The sequence below is a fragment of the Neofelis nebulosa genome, chromosome X (genome assembly GCF_028018385.1).
Source record: "Neofelis nebulosa isolate mNeoNeb1 chromosome X, mNeoNeb1.pri, whole genome shotgun sequence".
NCBI lineage: Eukaryota > Metazoa > Chordata > Mammalia > Carnivora > Felidae > Neofelis > Neofelis nebulosa.
In genome coordinates this window covers 15,039,773-15,057,458 of record NC_080800.1, presented here as the reverse complement: position 1 = coordinate 15,057,458, position 17,686 = coordinate 15,039,773, and the positions used below count along the sequence as shown (strand labels likewise).

The 17,686-nt window shown below is 41.0% G+C and overlaps 1 protein-coding gene across 6 annotated transcripts in view; it reads right to left on the bottom strand.

The window, feature by feature from the left end:
* CDKL5 (cyclin dependent kinase like 5) overlaps positions 1 to 17,686 on the bottom strand; it is a 193,940-nt gene that overhangs the window by 15,242 nt on the left and 161,012 nt on the right. For all 6 annotated transcript variants that reach the window (XM_058714272.1, XM_058714269.1, XM_058714273.1 and 3 more), the window contains 5 exons: positions 15,387 to 15,538; positions 9,203 to 10,169; positions 4,513 to 4,614; positions 4,115 to 4,220; positions 553 to 676 (listed from right to left, as the gene is read on the bottom strand). In XM_058714272.1, the coding sequence (XP_058570255.1) occupies positions 553 to 676; positions 4,115 to 4,220; positions 4,513 to 4,614; positions 9,203 to 10,169; positions 15,387 to 15,538 (1,451 nt within the window). The remainder of the gene's footprint in view (positions 1 to 552; positions 677 to 4,114; positions 4,221 to 4,512; positions 4,615 to 9,202; positions 10,170 to 15,386; positions 15,539 to 17,686) is intronic.

The window sequence follows — 17,686 nt, the reverse complement described above, 5'->3', positions numbered from 1 at the left end:
GGTGTTGCCCTATTTCTATCTTTTCACCCTGAATGAAAGACAGGTGGCATCGAGGTGAAAGCTACAAGCTTTGGAGTCAGACCTCATCTAGGTCTAGATCCTGGCTCCCCTCTCCCTGCAATGGGCCGTCCAGCGCCAGGCAAGCGCTTTCCTTTTTCTAAGCTGCAGCTTCCTCACTTACAGACTGTGAGCCGCCCCTGTCTCAAGGGCTAACTGTAAGAACCAAGCGAGATGGTGCACACAAAGTGCTAAGCAAAGTGTCCGCTATGTGATTCAACGGCAACGAAAGAGACAGTGAAGGACATCATTCCTATCAGAAGAATGCAATGGAAGATGTGAGGCATTTATTGACCCGGCAGATTTTTCTTTTACATGACATTTAATATAAACGCTGAACTTGAAATAAATCATTACAAATAATGGCAAATCATCATCTCCTTAACAAACACTCTCTCTTGAGAAAGAAAGCAAGCTAAAAAGTGTATTCCAGATTTCTTTGAAATCTCCAATCTACAATTGGAAAAAAGAGTAAAAACAAACCAGAATACTCACCATGGATCGAATGCTGGTTGTCTTTTTGAGTGGTTAGTTCCAGAACTACTCTCTGATGGTAGGGAAGACACTCTGGTTGATACATTATTTTCATGGAAAGAATTGTCTGGACGAGGAGATGGCACTGAATAAAGAAAACATCAGTCACTGAGGTACTTTTTTGGCCAAAGCAGTTCTTAATTGATTCGATTGCATGGTCTCTCACACAAATTAAATAAATAAATAAATAAATAAATAAGTAAGTAAGTAAGTAAGTAAGTAAGTCAAAATCCTCTGCCCTTTATATAACTTTTGTGTTTTCTGAGGGTGGAGGCATTCTAGGGAACATTCCCCTCCCCACCCCACCCCCCCCCCCCCCCCCCCCGGTAATGATCACATTAACCCACATGGGTCAGTTAACGTCAGGCAATATACATTCAAAACAGAAACTGACCTGTCAGCTGATTAACTGAGGAACATCATAGGATATTTAAAAGTATGAATAGGACAGCCCCCCCCACCGCTTCACTGTTTTGACATTCTTTGAAGTGGAGGCTTTCTTACATCAAGACTCAACTATGCAAAATCTATTCTTAGTCTGAAGTGACTCTTAACAATATGTGTGCTGGAATATACTAACTGTGCTTTAAGCCTTACACTTGGGAGGCAGAGTCAATTTTGTATTGTTTAAAACCAAATTCCAAAGAAATTCGGTTATTTGCAAAAAATACTATTTTCCTCTAAGTTCTTAATCCAGGAATGAACAGAAAGACAAACCATAACATACATGAGTAAATACTTTCCTGCCCTTTGCAGTGGGGGTGGGGGCGTTAGCATCTTTTTCTGTCAATTTCTAAGCTTGGTCATAAATCAAAATATATTGCAAATTTCACCACAAAAGAAATATACAGGTTGAATATCAAGATAAATGACACCATTTCACTTGACTTTTGACCAGCAGGACTGAAAACAGGAAGTATTCTGGAAACATCGGTCATTTCAATGATATCACTAAATCTTCATCCAGTTAAGATTTAGTAGAATCATTGAAATGACAGATCTCTCCAGATGTTTCACCCAGTTAAATCTTTTCCTTTTATTTCTGGACTTTATAAAAAAAAAAGTTCTACCTGCCAAACCCTGAAGTAGATTATGAGGAAGACAAATGAGGGGCTTTGCTGATATGAACCAATTTAATTTACCTGCAATCAAACTAAAACTGTCTTTCCTAATTAATCAAAACTTTGTGAACATTTTATATTAAAGTATATAACCCAGACATCTATAGAAATAACAAAGGTATGGTCCATTTTGGAAGTAAAACTTACAGTGAAAGAAGAAAAGGCATTTGCTCATATACACTAGAATATTTTAACTCACTTTAACCTGAATTAAAATTTTAGTCCCTTAAGATTCTAAAGTAACCATAGCATGAGAAAAAATAGAGTGGATTAAAGGTATATTTATTGCCCTATGCTCTTTTCAAATGCGGAGGTGGGAGGGAACAAGTAGCCTAATCAACATACATTTAGTCCTAGATAACACTTCAATACATTTATTTAGCTCAGGTTTTGAGTTAAAATGACCAAGCAACTGTCTGTGTTCTCCCCCAATTCCCGCCCCTTTCCAGCTGTCCTCCCAAATCAACAGCATAGTGAGAAGCCAAAAGATGTGGGTGGGGGCGACTGTAGAAGGTCATGATGACTCTTGGAGGCTTTAAGAAGCTGAGCCTCTGGAACACCCAAGACCTTGCCCCTTCCCTGGTGGGCTTCCTGTTAAGTCTCCCCACTAGGGGCTAGGGCTCTGCAAGGGCTCTCATTCTATTACTGCATAGCTCTTCAAAGAGGATCCCTTTCTCTGTCAACATCTCCTAAATCCATACAGCCTCCAAAGCATCTGTTTTAGTTGCCAGTTAACCATCAAAGTATATTTAAAAAACATTTTTTTAGTTTTTATTTATTTATTTTGAGGTGGAGGGCAGAGAGCGAGGAGAGAATCCCAAGCAGACTTCCGCTGTCAGTGTCAGCTCGACACAGGGCTGGAACCCATGAACCATGAGATCATGACCTCAGCTGAAATCAAGAGGTGGATGCTTAACCGACTAGCCACTGAGGCACCCCTAAAGTGGTTTTTTTTTTTTTAATATTTATTTTGAGAACGCACACGCAAGTGCGGGAGGAGCAGAGAGAGAGAATCCCAAGCAGGCTCCACACTCAGCACAGAGCCTGTCTTGGGGGCTTGATCTCATGACCACGAGATCATGACCTGAGCAGAAATGTTCAACTGACTAAGCCACCCAGGCTCCCCTCGAAGTATACTTTTTAAGGCTGTGCAAGTGCAGCACATTTTCTCTCATTCAATCAACAAATATTTATGAGGGGCATCTGGGTGGCTCAGTCGGTTAAGCATCCACTTCAGCTCAGGTCATGATCTTATGGTTAAGTGGGTTTGAGCCCCACATCAGGCTCTGTGCTAACAGCTCAGAACCTGGAGCCTGCTTCAGATTCTGTGTCTCCCTCTCTCTCTGCGCCTCCCCCACTCATACCCTGTCTCTTAAAAGTAAATAAATGTTGAAAACATTTTTTTAATTTATTAACAACAACAACAACAACAACAAATACTTGGAAACTGCTAGGCAGTGTGCTAGTCAATGAGGGTAAAAGAGGAAAATATGATAAAGGGGCTTGCAACCTTGTGAGAGAGAAATGTAGACAAAGAATCAGTACCATGTAGTCTGTGTCATGTTAGAGGCCTAGACAAGGAACCATGGGTAGAACAGAGAAGAACACACTGGACTTTGGGTGGAAAGGGAAGACATCATACAACAGAGGACTTCAAAGGAGGCCCTTTAAAGGGACAGGAACAAGCAATCCCAGGACGGGGAGGAGTGTGTTTCAAGATGGAGGAGCAGCAGCTAGAGAGGATGGCAAGGGCCAGGGCATGGCATGTCTGGAAAGTCATCTTAGGGAATTCACATTTTGTTCTGATGTCAATGGGAAACCACCAGAGGACTCTTAGCAGGTAAGAGGTAGAGGCCTGGGGGCAGGGCGGGGGGTGGGGGCAGGCAATGAGTTGCCTTGCTCTATTTTTCCCCCTGTAGCATTTATCACCCTTTACTTTCTACATAATTATTACATTTAGTGTGGTTCTCTCCTCGTTCTCACGTAAGCTCCGTGAAGGTGGAGACCTTTGGCTGTCTCGTTCATTGACATGTTCTAAATTAGAACAGTACCAGGTACACGGGTAACATCAATAAATATGACTTAATTGAATGAATGAGTGGTATGGTCAGAACACAGCTTCAAGTGTGCTTCAAACCATTCCAAGGACTGGTTTGATGGCAACCCTGGGAGACAGGGAGATCAGGTGGGAGGCTACACAAAGAACCTAACTCAGAAGCCATGAGGGCCTGAACTAAGACAGTGGGACACAAAGCAGAGAGAAGTGTTGGAAGGCGCCAGTGCAGACAAGACTGGCACTGACCTGAAGTCAGGGCAGTGAAGTGTTGTGGAGGCCATGGGCTGGAGGTGTAGTGAGGGGGAAGGGAGAGAGGACCCCAGGGGGTGCTAGGGGCTGGGCTTACCTCGGTAGAAACTGCCAACTCTCCTCGGAACAGGATCATTGTACAGGTGTCTATTTTCTTTGGGGGCAGTGCCATCATCAGAGTGGGGGTCATGATACGCTCCACCCTGAGACAAGAAACAGGTTTATAAAAAGTAACAACAGAGCGATGATGGTTTGGCCTATGAACTTACAACAGTGCCTAATTGATCCATAACTTACTCCAGCATCTTTTAAAGAGAACTCAGAATTATGGCATGAGGAAGACTACTTAACTTTATAAGCCCTTACATTATTTGTGGGAGAAGGACTATGAAGAAATTTGAAGAAATTTGAAAAGATAGGCTGTAATGATGTCACATCACCACTCTTTACAGACAAGTTTTAGGGTAAAAGTTAGCAACTGTGGAGAATTCAGACCTCAGACTTCTGCCTTGCGTGGAATGAAGAGGTGCCTTCTCTGGAGGATTCTTTAACGGAAGATCGAGCCACAGTCATCTCTGGAGGGAGCTGTTCTCCAGGCTGGAAGTCAAATTTAAAAGGATTTATAAGAGTGTCCTGTTCCTAGGGATGAAAATCACCTAACTCGCCATGGGCTTTATTTGGCATAATTACTACCTTCACCAGCTAAAATAAAAAATGTTAGTTGGCTAAAACACAAATTGTCCCATAAAAGAGTGAATCATCTGATGAATGTAAAATAATTCAAACAAATGTCACACAGATGGAAAGTGAAATCCTCATTAAAGTTAAGGCAAGCAGGGAAAGAATTACGCTGAAAATAGTTCAATTAATTATTAAAAACAAAGAAAATTATCTTCCCAATATCTAGTCATGTTTCTGTGCAGCACTCTAATTAGAGATTCTATTAGTTAATCCAAAATTTCTCTAGCAGATCCCAAATTATTTTTCATGAAGAACTTAAATGGCAGATTCAGATGAAATCAAATATTCTTTGGATATATCAAGGAATAGAATCAGCACCCTTAATAATAGGGCTTAAAATTTCCTACCTACTGTAATGTATGTACTTAAATTTTCTTAATCTTCCGTACGATAACGGTATTTGTATTTTGTGTATTTTCTTAATCATAATCATGACAGCACACATCTCAGGAGACACTACCTATTTCTCTCAAGGAAGTGAGACACAAGCTAAGAGCAGCCTTGGTCCACAATGGTGTGTACTGAGGGGAAAAGTAGCATTTTCCACCCTTGAAGAAAACAAGATTAAGGAACAAAATTACCAAGCCATGAGGAGGAGTTGGCTGCATTGTGTATTTGCACAACACACACACAGAGTATTATCTTGAGCCTTACGTGATGTATCAAAAACACTTTACTTGAATTTTAAATAGGATTCTCTCGGTCTTTGTCTCCCTTGCTCCCCAAATATACTATGAAAGAATATTTTGGGCAGGAAAATCGTCCGATGTAGCCCTTCTTCCTACTTTGTGACCAGATCTCTTTTGAATTTTATCACCCGTATTGTTTACAAAGTCCTCTAGAAAAGTTTATTTATTTTTTTAATGTTAATTTTGAGAGAGAGGGAGTGACAGAGTGCAAGTGGGGAGGGGCAAAGGGAGAAAGAGACACAGAATCTCTAGCAGCCTCCAGGCTCTGAGCTGTCTACACAGAGCCCGATGCAGGGCCCGAACCCACAAACCGTGAGATCATGACCTGAGCCAGTGTTGGATGCTTTAACCAACTGAGCCACCCAGAACCCCCTAGAAAAGTATTTTAGAAGACAAATGATTTACATCTAACCTAAACTCTTAAGTGACAGTGCCAGTTCAGTCCCCTTCCTCTTGTAGGTGGCCGCAATACTTTGTAAGAGAGCAACTCCCATCGTTTACTCATGGCTTTAGTTACTTGTCAAGCCATCTGCCATCTTTGTGCCTTTAAACTTGTACTGTCTTGCAGGTTGGCACTGTACCTCCTGAACTGGAGTTAAAGTTCTGTAACAGTTGGATCTGTGTTGAGTCCACAGTAACCATTCATAATTAGCTCATCTCCACCAGGTTCACAAAGTCGGGGGTTTTTGTTTGTTTGTTTGTTCTGGAACTGTGAGAACCACTCCATTTGTCTTTTCTCCAAGTTATAGCTTTCTGTTTTTCTTACTTCTTCTCTATTTACACTATGCTTAGTGCCAACACACTTTACCTGGTTTTGACCTCCATCTAACGTCTAGGGGCGGCTGCCACATTCTGGAGATCTTTCTAGGCCCTACGGGTTCTCTCTAGGTGGACTCCTCTGACCAATGCTCTGACTCCAATCATGGCATCTCCCACCACGTGCCATCTCCTCCACGTGCAAGAGTGCATCTCTTGCTCCCCCTCTCACCTGGGCACCTGTCCTTCCAACCTCATGCAGAACAGCTCTGCTTAGGGCCCCAGGGTCACTTCAGCCTCAACAGGTCAGCACACTGCAGTGCTAAGAATGCTGGCCCTGAGACCTAGACACTGTTCTCATGATCCCAGCTCTGCCCTGGACTAGTCGGGTAAACTTGGGCAACCCATCTAACTTCTAGGAGCCTCAGCACACTCATCCACGAAATGAAGGGACTGAATTAGGTGACTTCAAAAGTCCTCTCTTGGGGCGCCTGGGTGGCTCGGTTGGTTAAGTGTGTGACTTCAGCTCAGGTCATGATCTCGCGGTCAGTGAGTTCAAGTCCCATGTCAGGCTCTGTGTTGACAGCTCAGAGCCTGGAGCCTGCTTCGGATTCTGTGTCTTCCTCTCTCTCTGCCCCTCCCCTGCTCACACTCTTTCTCTCTCTGTCTCTCTCTCTCCCTCAAAAATAAACATTAAAAACAAAAAATAAAAATAAATAAAAATAAAAAAGTCCTCTCTCCTACTCTGAAAAGGAGTTCCTAGGAAAGGAGCCCGAAGGCTTCCTTCTTCCTGTATTTAATCCTTCAATTCACACATCCTGTTGCATGTACTTCTGAGGAGTCCTTAGGACCCATGATTTCTGTTTCCCACTGCAGTGACTTTGTCTAGAACATACTCCCATCACCTCATACTTGAATTACTGCAAAAGCCACCTCAAATCTTGCATTTTTCACTGCAGCAATATGGAACAAATTGCAATCCCCAGAGCACACCATGCTGTTTTACGTCCCTTAGCTTTTGTCTTTTCGGCCTTCCCTTCCATCCTCTTTCCTAACATCAACTCCACTTTCTCCCCCTAGGTAAGCCCCAGAAATCTCTTCTCAGATGCCACCTTCCCTGGGAACCTTCCACAACCCCTGCCTGAACTGGGCCGTGCCCGTGCGTGGCACACTCACCTCTAGCACAGTGCGGGCACACAGCCTCACAGTTATTGCCATGACTGATCCCTGGCAAGTGTGCCCTAACATGCACTCCAAGAGGACAGGGACCATACCTTTTTCCTCTTTCTCAGGAGAGCCTATCATGGTGCCTCGGTCACTAAATACTTGAACACCATAAGAGACTCTTAAATACAGAGAACTAATTGAGGGTTGCTGGTGAGGTGCTGGGTGGGGATGGGCTAAACAAACGGGTGAGGGGCATTAAGGAGGGCACTTGTTGGGATGAGCGCTGGGTGTTATATGCAAGCGATGAATCACTTCATTCTACTCCTGAAACCATTATTACACTATATGCTAACGTGGATTTAAACAAAGTAATTAAAAAAAAATGTAAAAGAAACAAAGGAAAAAGAATATACTTGAACACATCCTCATTCTTTAGCCATCAAAAACTTCCCTCTACATCCTAGCTCAGGGCAAGACCTTTAGTTGCTCCCAAAGCCATTTCTAACTGCTCCTGTTCATGATCTTTTCCTGTTCTCAACTCCTATTTATAGCCAGTGCCATAGTAATCTGCTTCTTAATTATTTCATTGTTATTATGTATAATTTAGTCTTCCCTGAAAGGAGAGAAGTTTCTCAAGGGCAAGGACCCCTACCTCAGACTCTTTTGAGTGTCTGAGAACACCCAGAATAGAGACAGTGTTAAATGTCTAGAAAATAGGTCCCACCATCACGGAAGCAGCAACAAATTTGTTCAAAACTCTGTGCCAGCCACTGGACACGGTGCTTTATACACCATGTTTCAACCTCACGGCACCACTCAGATGAGGAATCTGAGGCAAAGAGAGATTATATCACTTTCCCAAATTGACAGTCTGAAGCAGACCGCAGAACGAGGATACAAACTCAGGTCGGCCTGGCTTCCCAGCCTGAGCCCTTGGCTATGCAGACTGCTCATTTACTGACAATCTCCACCCCACCTTCAGCACCCATCTCGCTAAGCCCCCCATTATATATTCCATCCATATTTTCTGGAGTTCTGACACACGCTGATGAACCTGTTTTCACATCTTCTAAAAGGGGAGTACAGTACTTTCCCTCCATGCAACGCTTTTCTCCTTCCGATATTGGCTTATCTCTACTCTCATTTCTTTGATGCAGATGAATGTTTCACAGCATGAAAATATAATTGAAAAAACATGTGTTCTGTTGTAAGAATGCTACTTCTCTTAAGCAGGTTAGTGTCAGCAGTTCTAGAGTCTGAAAATCAGTAAGATGGAGGAAGCATTATGATAAAAATATTGCCTAGAGATTTACAAAAAATCCAAAAGACTGCAAATTAACATTTATCTTGGTCTGAAGTCAAATTTACCTATAGTTCTAGAAAAAATTGAAATTTTTCAATTCAGTGAAAATGAGTAAGGTATAAGTAAAAAGGGTATGTTTTAAGCAAATGTGGTCTGGAGAGACTGAAGAAAATCTCCACAAATCACACTAAATTTTGAGAAAATTAAAAATGAACCCATATAACTGATGAGTTCTGTAATAAATCAAAACAGGATTCTCTCAACAAAATATGCCAGAAAGGAACACTTAAGAATAGCCCCAAATTTCTAAAAACATGGTTTGGTTTTTTTTTCAGTTCTCTTGAGTACTCAACAATTGGCTTAAATAACTAATTATTTAAAACAGTCCTTTAAGTATCGCTTCCCTAAATGCATTTTATCAAAAAAGCACAAGCTCCTACAGTAAGGAAACTTGCACTGACCCCATTCACACCCCTGCACCACCTTCCCATGATAAGCCAACAGATCCAGTGAAGGTCCTAAGCTGTACCTGAGGTGATAAGAGCTGCAGGCTGTTGGCCCTGGCCGCCATTCCTTGCCCTACGCTCAAGTTTCCGTCCAAGCCTTTGGCTCTCACTTTGTCCCGGGTCACGTACATGGAATGCCTGTGTGGACGCTGCTGGGAGGAAAAGGGGCTAGTGTAACCCAGCCCATAAGAAAAAGATTCATGAGGTGCGGACAGAGAATGGGAATGGCTGCTGTCCATGTGCTCTGGCAGCTTTAATTCCTCCATCGTTTTAGAATGCCTGGTTGTGGTTCGGCGGGAGTCAAGAGTGCCCTCACTTCGATTATTTCTCCCCGAGGGGCTCAGCAAAGTTCTCGTGTCGCTGTGCCTGGTGGGGGTCGGGCTGGTGGGAGAGTTCAAGTCCAAGCAGCTGGATGGGAAGTACCTACTGGTACTAGACTCTGCAATTTGGGCCCTGGCTTCAGAAAGGTTGCTCACAGACTTGGAGTCACTCAAAGCCCCGTGGCTTTTGGCCTTGGTCCTGTAGGAGGGACTCCTAGAGGACTGGGGAATAGTGTCAATGTAGCTATGCCGGCTCTGTTTTTCACTGGGCTGCAGCGTCCCGGCTTTGCTCTGAGAGCTTTCCATAAATGAGTGCCGGTTCTGCTGAGATCTGCTGCTTGACTTGAGGTACTTTGTGCCTGGGCCTTCCGAAGGCTTCGGGTCAATATTAAAATCAAACTCTGTCTTTGACTTAGCTTCTTTTGGGCTGAGAAGATGTGGTATATTGTTGTTGGTAAGATCTTTGCTGGTAGACCCAGGTTGGCTGCTTCCTTGATAGGTTTTGGTATGCATGGGACTAAGAGTAGCTCCAGCAAGATTTCCGTTTAGGAAAGTTTCATTGGCGGGAAGGCCTTCGTCAGCCCGGGGCAGACCCACACTTAGGTTCTGGATATCCTTGCTGTTGGATCTGTGGTGAGACTGCAAAGCAGTACTTTTACTGGCTTGATTTCTATGTTAAAAACAAAAGAAATACATCAGTTTCCTTCAATAGAACACACACAAAAAGTATTGTTTAAAAAAACACCTCAAAGACTAAAAGCGTTAACTCACTCAAACGTGTCAACAAATCACAAGTAACCATAAGAAGAAAGCTGCTTACATCAAGTCAGTCTGCAACAAAGCACTGGTCCTGATGAAATGATTTTGGCATCCTTAAATGGTCAAGTAACTTGTTGCCAACCTCCTGTAACTGATAATCTGGGAAAGCATGTTTTTGCTATACTGGTGTTCACATGAGTGTTTGTTACAAGACGCCTGATAGGGAGAGAGCTAAGCTATAACAAACTCTTTGTAACTCTTTGTCTGCTTGAATATCAGAGGCAACGTTTAGATTTGAAGGTCATGACGTTCCATCCTTTTTATCTGTAAAACTTATTGCCTGCTTCAGACATAAATACTAACAGCACATACAGACATCAATATCTCTTTTTTAAAAAAAATATTTATTTATTTGAGAGAGTGGGGGAGGGGCAGAGGGAGAGAGGGAGAGAGAGCATCCCAAGCAGGCTCCACGCTGTCAGCACAGAGTCTGATGCAGGGCTGGATCTCACAAACCATGAGATCATGACCTGAGCTGAAATCAAGAGGCAGACGTTTAACCGACTGAGCCACCCAGGCACCCCCATCAGTATCTCTCTTGTGTTTAGTCTGTATCTTCAAAGACTGAAAATTTTTGCAATATACTCAATAAAATAAACACTCTAAAAAGAAATGTAAACTTTGCTGGAAAACACGATGATCAATGTTTGTTTTAGAGAAGTGGCAATACTTGGGGTACTTAGATAGCTCCTTGTACACTAAACAAAAACGCGTCTCCAACTGGATCACAGGGATCTGGAGAGTTAATTTCTCTCCAGAAGACACAATTTATTCTCTTCTTCATCATCTCACATGTCATTATTCCAAACCGACTGAGACCTTCTTTAGGATTTAAAGCTTCATTTCCTATTTGGCTTAAAATACAAAATATGAATCCACAGGAAAACCTTGTCCTCCATTGGAAAGCTGAAACTGACCTCACAGCAAGTTCAGCTTGTTCTACTGTAACTATTTAAAGAATCAAATTATAGTTTAAGGTAGGATGTTTTTAAATGAAAAATAATTTACACAATTCCCTTTTTACTATGCATTCAGGAATTCTGCTGCAAATATTGCTATTGCTAAAGATGGTGTGATATGGGGGAGTTTTGTTCCCATCACATAATAACTGGAAGAGAAGTCAAATTTTTTGTCTGTATAATGGTAATCTGTGAAACTATGCCTTCCCATTTTCCCAGAGAATCCACTGCTCAGGCATCAAAGGTTAAGGGCTCTTTTCCTGTCCTCCCACGTTTCAGAGTGTTAAAACAAAAAACAAAAAGGGTATCTGGTATCAAGCAAGTCTAGAACAGTTGTGGAAGGCTTCATCTCCTAAATGCACTCACTCATCTCTCCCAGTTCAGTCACAAGAACTGCAGCAGAAAATAAGGTCCCTTAAATATGAGCTAACTAGGGGCGTCTGGGTGGCTCAGTCAGTTAAGTGACCAACTCATGATTTCGGCTCAGGTCATGATCTTGTAGTTTGTGAGTTTGAGCCGTGCTGACAGTGTGGAGCCTGCTTGGGATTATCTCTCCCTCTCCCTCTCCCTCTGCCTCTCCGCTCCTTGTCTGCTCGTATGTGTGCTCTCAAAATAAATACATGAACTTTAAAAAAATCTTAAAAAAAAATTCGCTAATAGCAGATCCCAGATCTACAAAGAAATGATAAAGAAATGAAAATTTCACTTTCTATTAAATGATGTCAACAAACTCTATCCCCAGATCAATAAGGGGCAGTTAACATATCCTAAAGGCATCAAGTTTTAAACCATCAGAGTCATTTGTCAACTTGTATCTTGGTAACTAAAATATCTTAGCAACTTTTCAAAAACCCAAACAACAATACACAAATAGTCTAACCCATAAATAGATCTACGTGCATTGGTTATCCTCCATTTACCCAACCTCCAATCTGTTCTCCATTTCTCTCCGCCCCATGCAAGGCCTTAGAAGTCTAATGCTGCCTACTGCATAATCCCGGATCCCTTGCCACCTAACTCCCAGTTGGGCTTAACAGTGCAAGGGGCTGGGTGCTGTCTTCCTTACCCCTTCCCAGCGTCAACACCCTAACTCAGATCATAGCTGTGTCTCTCCACATTATAGCTCTCATGGGATGGATCCTTCTGCCTAGCTGCCCTGGGCTCTCATACTCCTACTTCCTCCCCTTTCTCCTTCAGGCCTAAAGATGGTAATAGCAGAGGTAACACATGCCGATGTTGGGCAATGTCTGAAGCTCCAAAGAAAACCAGAAAAGGAGTGAGAACAGGGAAGACAACCGCTAGAGCTTTTTGAAACTGTTGGAAAACACTGCTCTCAAAGTAGAGCATAAACCTACATGTTAGGAAGAACCTATTCAGAGCAATGTAAGATACTATTTCTAATGTGAAAAGGAAGGCTATAATGTTAAGGTAGAAACATGTATCAAAGAGTTAGGTTTCCCATAAAAGTACAAAGAGCCTAAACTGCTATTCTGAAAGCTTCTCTTAGTATTAATCTGAAGCCATTGAGCTTTGCACATAATTCTCAAGTAGAAAGGGCATCAAATTGTCTTCAAATTGGAGTTCTGCCAAAGCACAACAATAAAAAACTGCTCCAAAAATTCCATAGATCTCTTTGGCACACAACTGTAAGGAATCTGTGTTAAACTGCCAAGCACTTAAGAGGATTTTATATATAAACCCTTCTGAGATGGCTGGCAGGATAATCTCTTTAGTTAAAATAACTTTTCAAAATAAACATCAAAGATGCAAAGCTACATTTTTATGGAGAAGGTTGGTGAGGCAGAAGTAGTGAGAGGGCAGGGCAGACTGAAGTACCATCCCATCATGTCCAAGGGACGCAGAAGCTCAGGACAGTCTGAAGGAGACTTAGGCAGGGGCAAGGTAATGCATGGGTCCACTGCCTTTTCTACAGAGATATGAACTTGGACAACAGAAGACAAGGTGTGTCAATGTGTCTTGGGGACGAGGCAGGGGAATGCATAAGTGGCAGCCAATGTGCTATGATGCTGTGAACACCTCTACAATAGTGCTGGGAAGTCCGAGTTAGCCATGGTTTGGGTAGAATTAGTGTCCCCAACAAGAAGGGATTCCATAGTGAAAATATGAACCATAGACAAGCAGAGAGAAAAGGACATTTCCAGATACATGCAAATTGAGCTGAGATCATTCCTAGAGAAACCACTTAGGCCCTTTTCTTTAAAATTCTATACAATGTTAAGATCCAAAAAAACCAAATTCTTCCAGAGATTTTATTTACTGCTAATTTCTATTCTGGTCTACCTCAAAAGAAGATTTGGGCAAACTCCTTAAAGACCCATATAAACCATATCCTCATCACCACACACATCCTCCTGGACAGATTCCTAAAGGGGTTTCCCAAGAACAGCCTCGGATCCCCACCGGGGATCTCTCAAGGCCATGAGAGGACGAACACACAGGCCCCCTTTCATGGTATGGGTTATACCACTAATTACTATAGCATGAAGCAAAAATTTATCATCTGTCTACTGAAATTGACATCATTAGGGTCCTTTTTCTTTGAAAATGTAAACTAGGGGCGCCTGGGTGGCGCAGTCGGTTAAGCGTCCGACTTCAGCCAGGTCACGATCTCGCGGTCCGTGAGTTCGAGCCCCGCGTCAGGCTCTGGGCCGATGGCTCGGAGCCTGGAGCCTGTTTCCGATTCTGTGTCTCCCTCTCTCTCTGCCCCTCCCCCGTTCATGCTCTGTCTCTCTCTGTCCCAAAAATAAATTTAAAATGTTGAAAAAAAAAAAATTTAAAAAAAAAGAAAATGTAAACTAGGGGAATCAAGTGATAATTAAGGTAGAAGAAAGACAAAAGCACCTGAATGAGGAGTGATCCCAGATAAGACACAGGCATAATGTGAACTTCCTAAATGCAAAGGAGCAACTAAATGATGAATATTATTCCTTAGTGTGCTAAAATCTCATGGAAACAAACAACAAAGTGAACACAAACTTGATTAAACAGAATTTGAATCTGCTCTCAGGTCTCCTTGGTGGGGGAACAATATAGGATAAGTGGTTACTGCCAATTCATGGATATGCTCACAGATCTTGAAAAAGTAGCAGGTTTGGGACTTTCAAAATTCCAATAGATTAAGAACAATTGTTCTATGTGGAGAGAAAACTGCGGTAAAATGAGAAAAATTTATATTCAAAAAGCTTCATATTAAGAATTATCATTTTCTGTTTCTCTTTTGACAGTAGATGAGATAAACTATTTCCTATCTTCCAGAATCTGAACAATACCAGATGACAAGACCAGCTTCTTGGTAGAGGAAGGAAGCTATCCCCACCCTAACTCCCTACCCCATGACACCCGGAAAATAGCTTCTTTCTAAAGATTATGCTAAAAAAAAAATTATTTTAAGAAGCACCAATTTTAATCACTATCTACCAAACTGACTTTACTATTTCCATATTCTTATTCTTATGAAAAAAGAACTCTTCAACTCAACGATTAAAAGAGCAACAGGGGCACCTGGCTGGCTCAGTTGGAAAAGCGTGTGATTCTTGATCTCAGGGACATGAGTTTGAGCCCCACGTTGGGAGTAGAGATCACTTAAAAATAAACAAAATCTTTAAAAATAATAATAAAAAATAAACAAAAGAGCAACAAAAACACAAGACCCTTCTAATAGAGTAAAACCTACTTGGTTCAGTTGCAAAGACTGTCCTAGGTGACTTCCTACCCACTTGTGTTTGGCATCCTCTTCTCCCTGAGATCCCTTTACCCTCACCTACTCTTTTTCCTCCAAGCATCACACCTGAGTCCCAGATACACAGACTCTTGTAGCTCATGAAGCTAGAAATCCTCTTAGTTGCTAACCCATGCTATCTTTCCCAGAAAATGCATAGGTTTCCATAATATACTTGGTTAAGAAAGTCTTTAAGACCCACACAACTCTTTAATTGTGGTTCTGAATCATGTAATAAGCATAAGGAAGATATTTTTGAATAAAGAGGGCTTTCCTTCTTTTCTCTAATTGCATCATTTAAGCAGCCACCTCCTCCACCTACGTGTAAGACCAACGCTGCATCTGTATTTCCTTAAAAGGGAATATTTACCTATTAGACAAAGTGCTGCTTTCCACGTGGTAAGGTTTTCTTTTTGCTGACCTTGAAGGGGAGCGATCCAAAAGCCTCTGGGTTTGAAATGTAGGGTGATTCAAACACTGTTCTGTCAGGTATCTGTCAGCTGGGTCCAACTTCAGTAAATTCTTAGGAAATAAAGTTAGGATTTAAAAGAACATTATAAAGTCAAATTTAAATTGTAATAAAAACCTTATTTGTTTTCTTATAAAAGAAATGCATGGTCATTGCAGAATATCTAGCAAACACAGTTTAGTCCAAAAAATGTTTTTAAAAATCTATCTATCTAAATTACCGATTAATTTTACTATTGTCTTCTGGGAATAAGCCTTCTCAGCCCTTGTTTTGAATATCATACATACACATTTTTTAAATAAAATCTGGCTCATATTATACATATAAGTTTTGGATCCTGCACTTTTCAATTACTAATAAAAAAACATTCTTTAAAACATAATTTAAACATTTTTAGTATATTTTGCAAATATATATATTCACATGAAAGAATATACATTCATTTTTCTCAGGTCCCCCTCCTGGGAGGCAGCCCATGTTACTGGTTTCTTGTGCATCCTTTCCATAGACACAGTATCTCTATATGTTCCTTTTATTTTACCCAAATAGTAGCAGACACACAATGGCCTATACTTAGCTTTCTTTATAATGGACGTTAGATCTTAAGAGGTCATTCCATATCGGTTAAAAGCTTTAACTCTACGGATATACCTTAGGTTGTTTTTATCAATTTCCTAATGATAAACATTTTGGTTGCTTCTTTTATCTTATTATTATGAACAATACTGCAACAAATAACTTTACAAAGTTTTTAAATGACTGAAGAAGTTTATGGTATGGATGGGATGTACCATCATTTATTTCGTCTCCTTCTATTGGACATTTAGATGGCTGCCGCTTTTTCACTATTATAATTACTGCTAAGATAAACACCTGAAATCCTTGCATGCATCCACAATCTCTTTCATAGGATACAGTCCTACAGATGGAATTGGTAACTATGCAAATTTTTAAGGATTATTTTCTATGTGTTGCCAAATCAACCCCTAGGGAGGTTGTCTAAAACAATACTCCTCAGCAAGTGAGAATCTACCAATTTCCTGGCACCTGCATCAACAATAGGCATCATCCTTTTTTTCGTTTTTTTTTTTTTTTTATTATTTTAAGTGCTTGTAAACTAGAGATTTAAAAAAATGGTATCTAGAGCCACCTGGGTGGCTCAGTAGGTTAAGTGTCTGACTTTGGCTCAGGTCATGATCTCACAGTTTGTGAGTTCAAGCCCCACGTCAAGCTCTGTGCTGACAGCTCAGAGCCTGGAGCCTACTTCAAATTCTGTGTCTCCATCCCCCCCCGCCCCCCACTCTCACTCTCTCTCTCTCTCAAAAATAAATTAACATTAAAAAAAATTTTTTAAGTGGTATCTCCTAGCTGTTTTAATTTACATCTGTGATTACTAATGAGGTTGAATATTTTTATGTTTTTTGGTTATGTATATTCCTTCTTTTCTTACTTTTCTATTTGTATATCTATCCTAATTTGTAAGTGTTCTTTATATATTACGGTAGCTAACCCTTTTATGTTGCACATAGTAGATGTTTTAACAACTAAAATGCTTTCTTCTAATATTATTTATCTAATTAGTAATTGGACAAGCTTTTAAAAGGTGAATCATTATAAAAACTGATTTTTGTTGGCAAATTAAGCAATTACATAAAACATAAACCATAATACCTAACACAATTCAATAGAGTACACTGGAATTTGCTGTGATGACATTCTTACAGCAAATTTCAGGAGCAGCATTCTCCCTCAGATACGGGAAGAATGTTGAAATTCCAGCACTCCCAAATCCATCTCTAGGCTACTTTCATTGGTTTTTCCCACAGTTAATCTCTTTTGATTCACTGTTGAACAGTGAGAACAAACTCAGATTTGCTTCCAGTAAGCCAAAATTCAATTTCAGACAACTGTCTTTAACCTAGCACCACAGAAAATTTGAATTCTGATCCTATCACACACTGAAACATTCACTTTGGGTCAAAAGATTCTAGTAACCCACACCACTGCTTACATGCAAGTGGATCGACATTCATATTAACTCAGACACAATTCTACAATTATCTCAATTCCTTCTTCTTCTTCAGAAAAATAAAAAAAACTGTGGAGGTATATAAAATGATTTGGGTCTCACTGGCAGTTAAAACAGTTAACATCGAAGTTGGCTCCTGAGCAGCATTTTCAATTAGAAGTACATATGACTT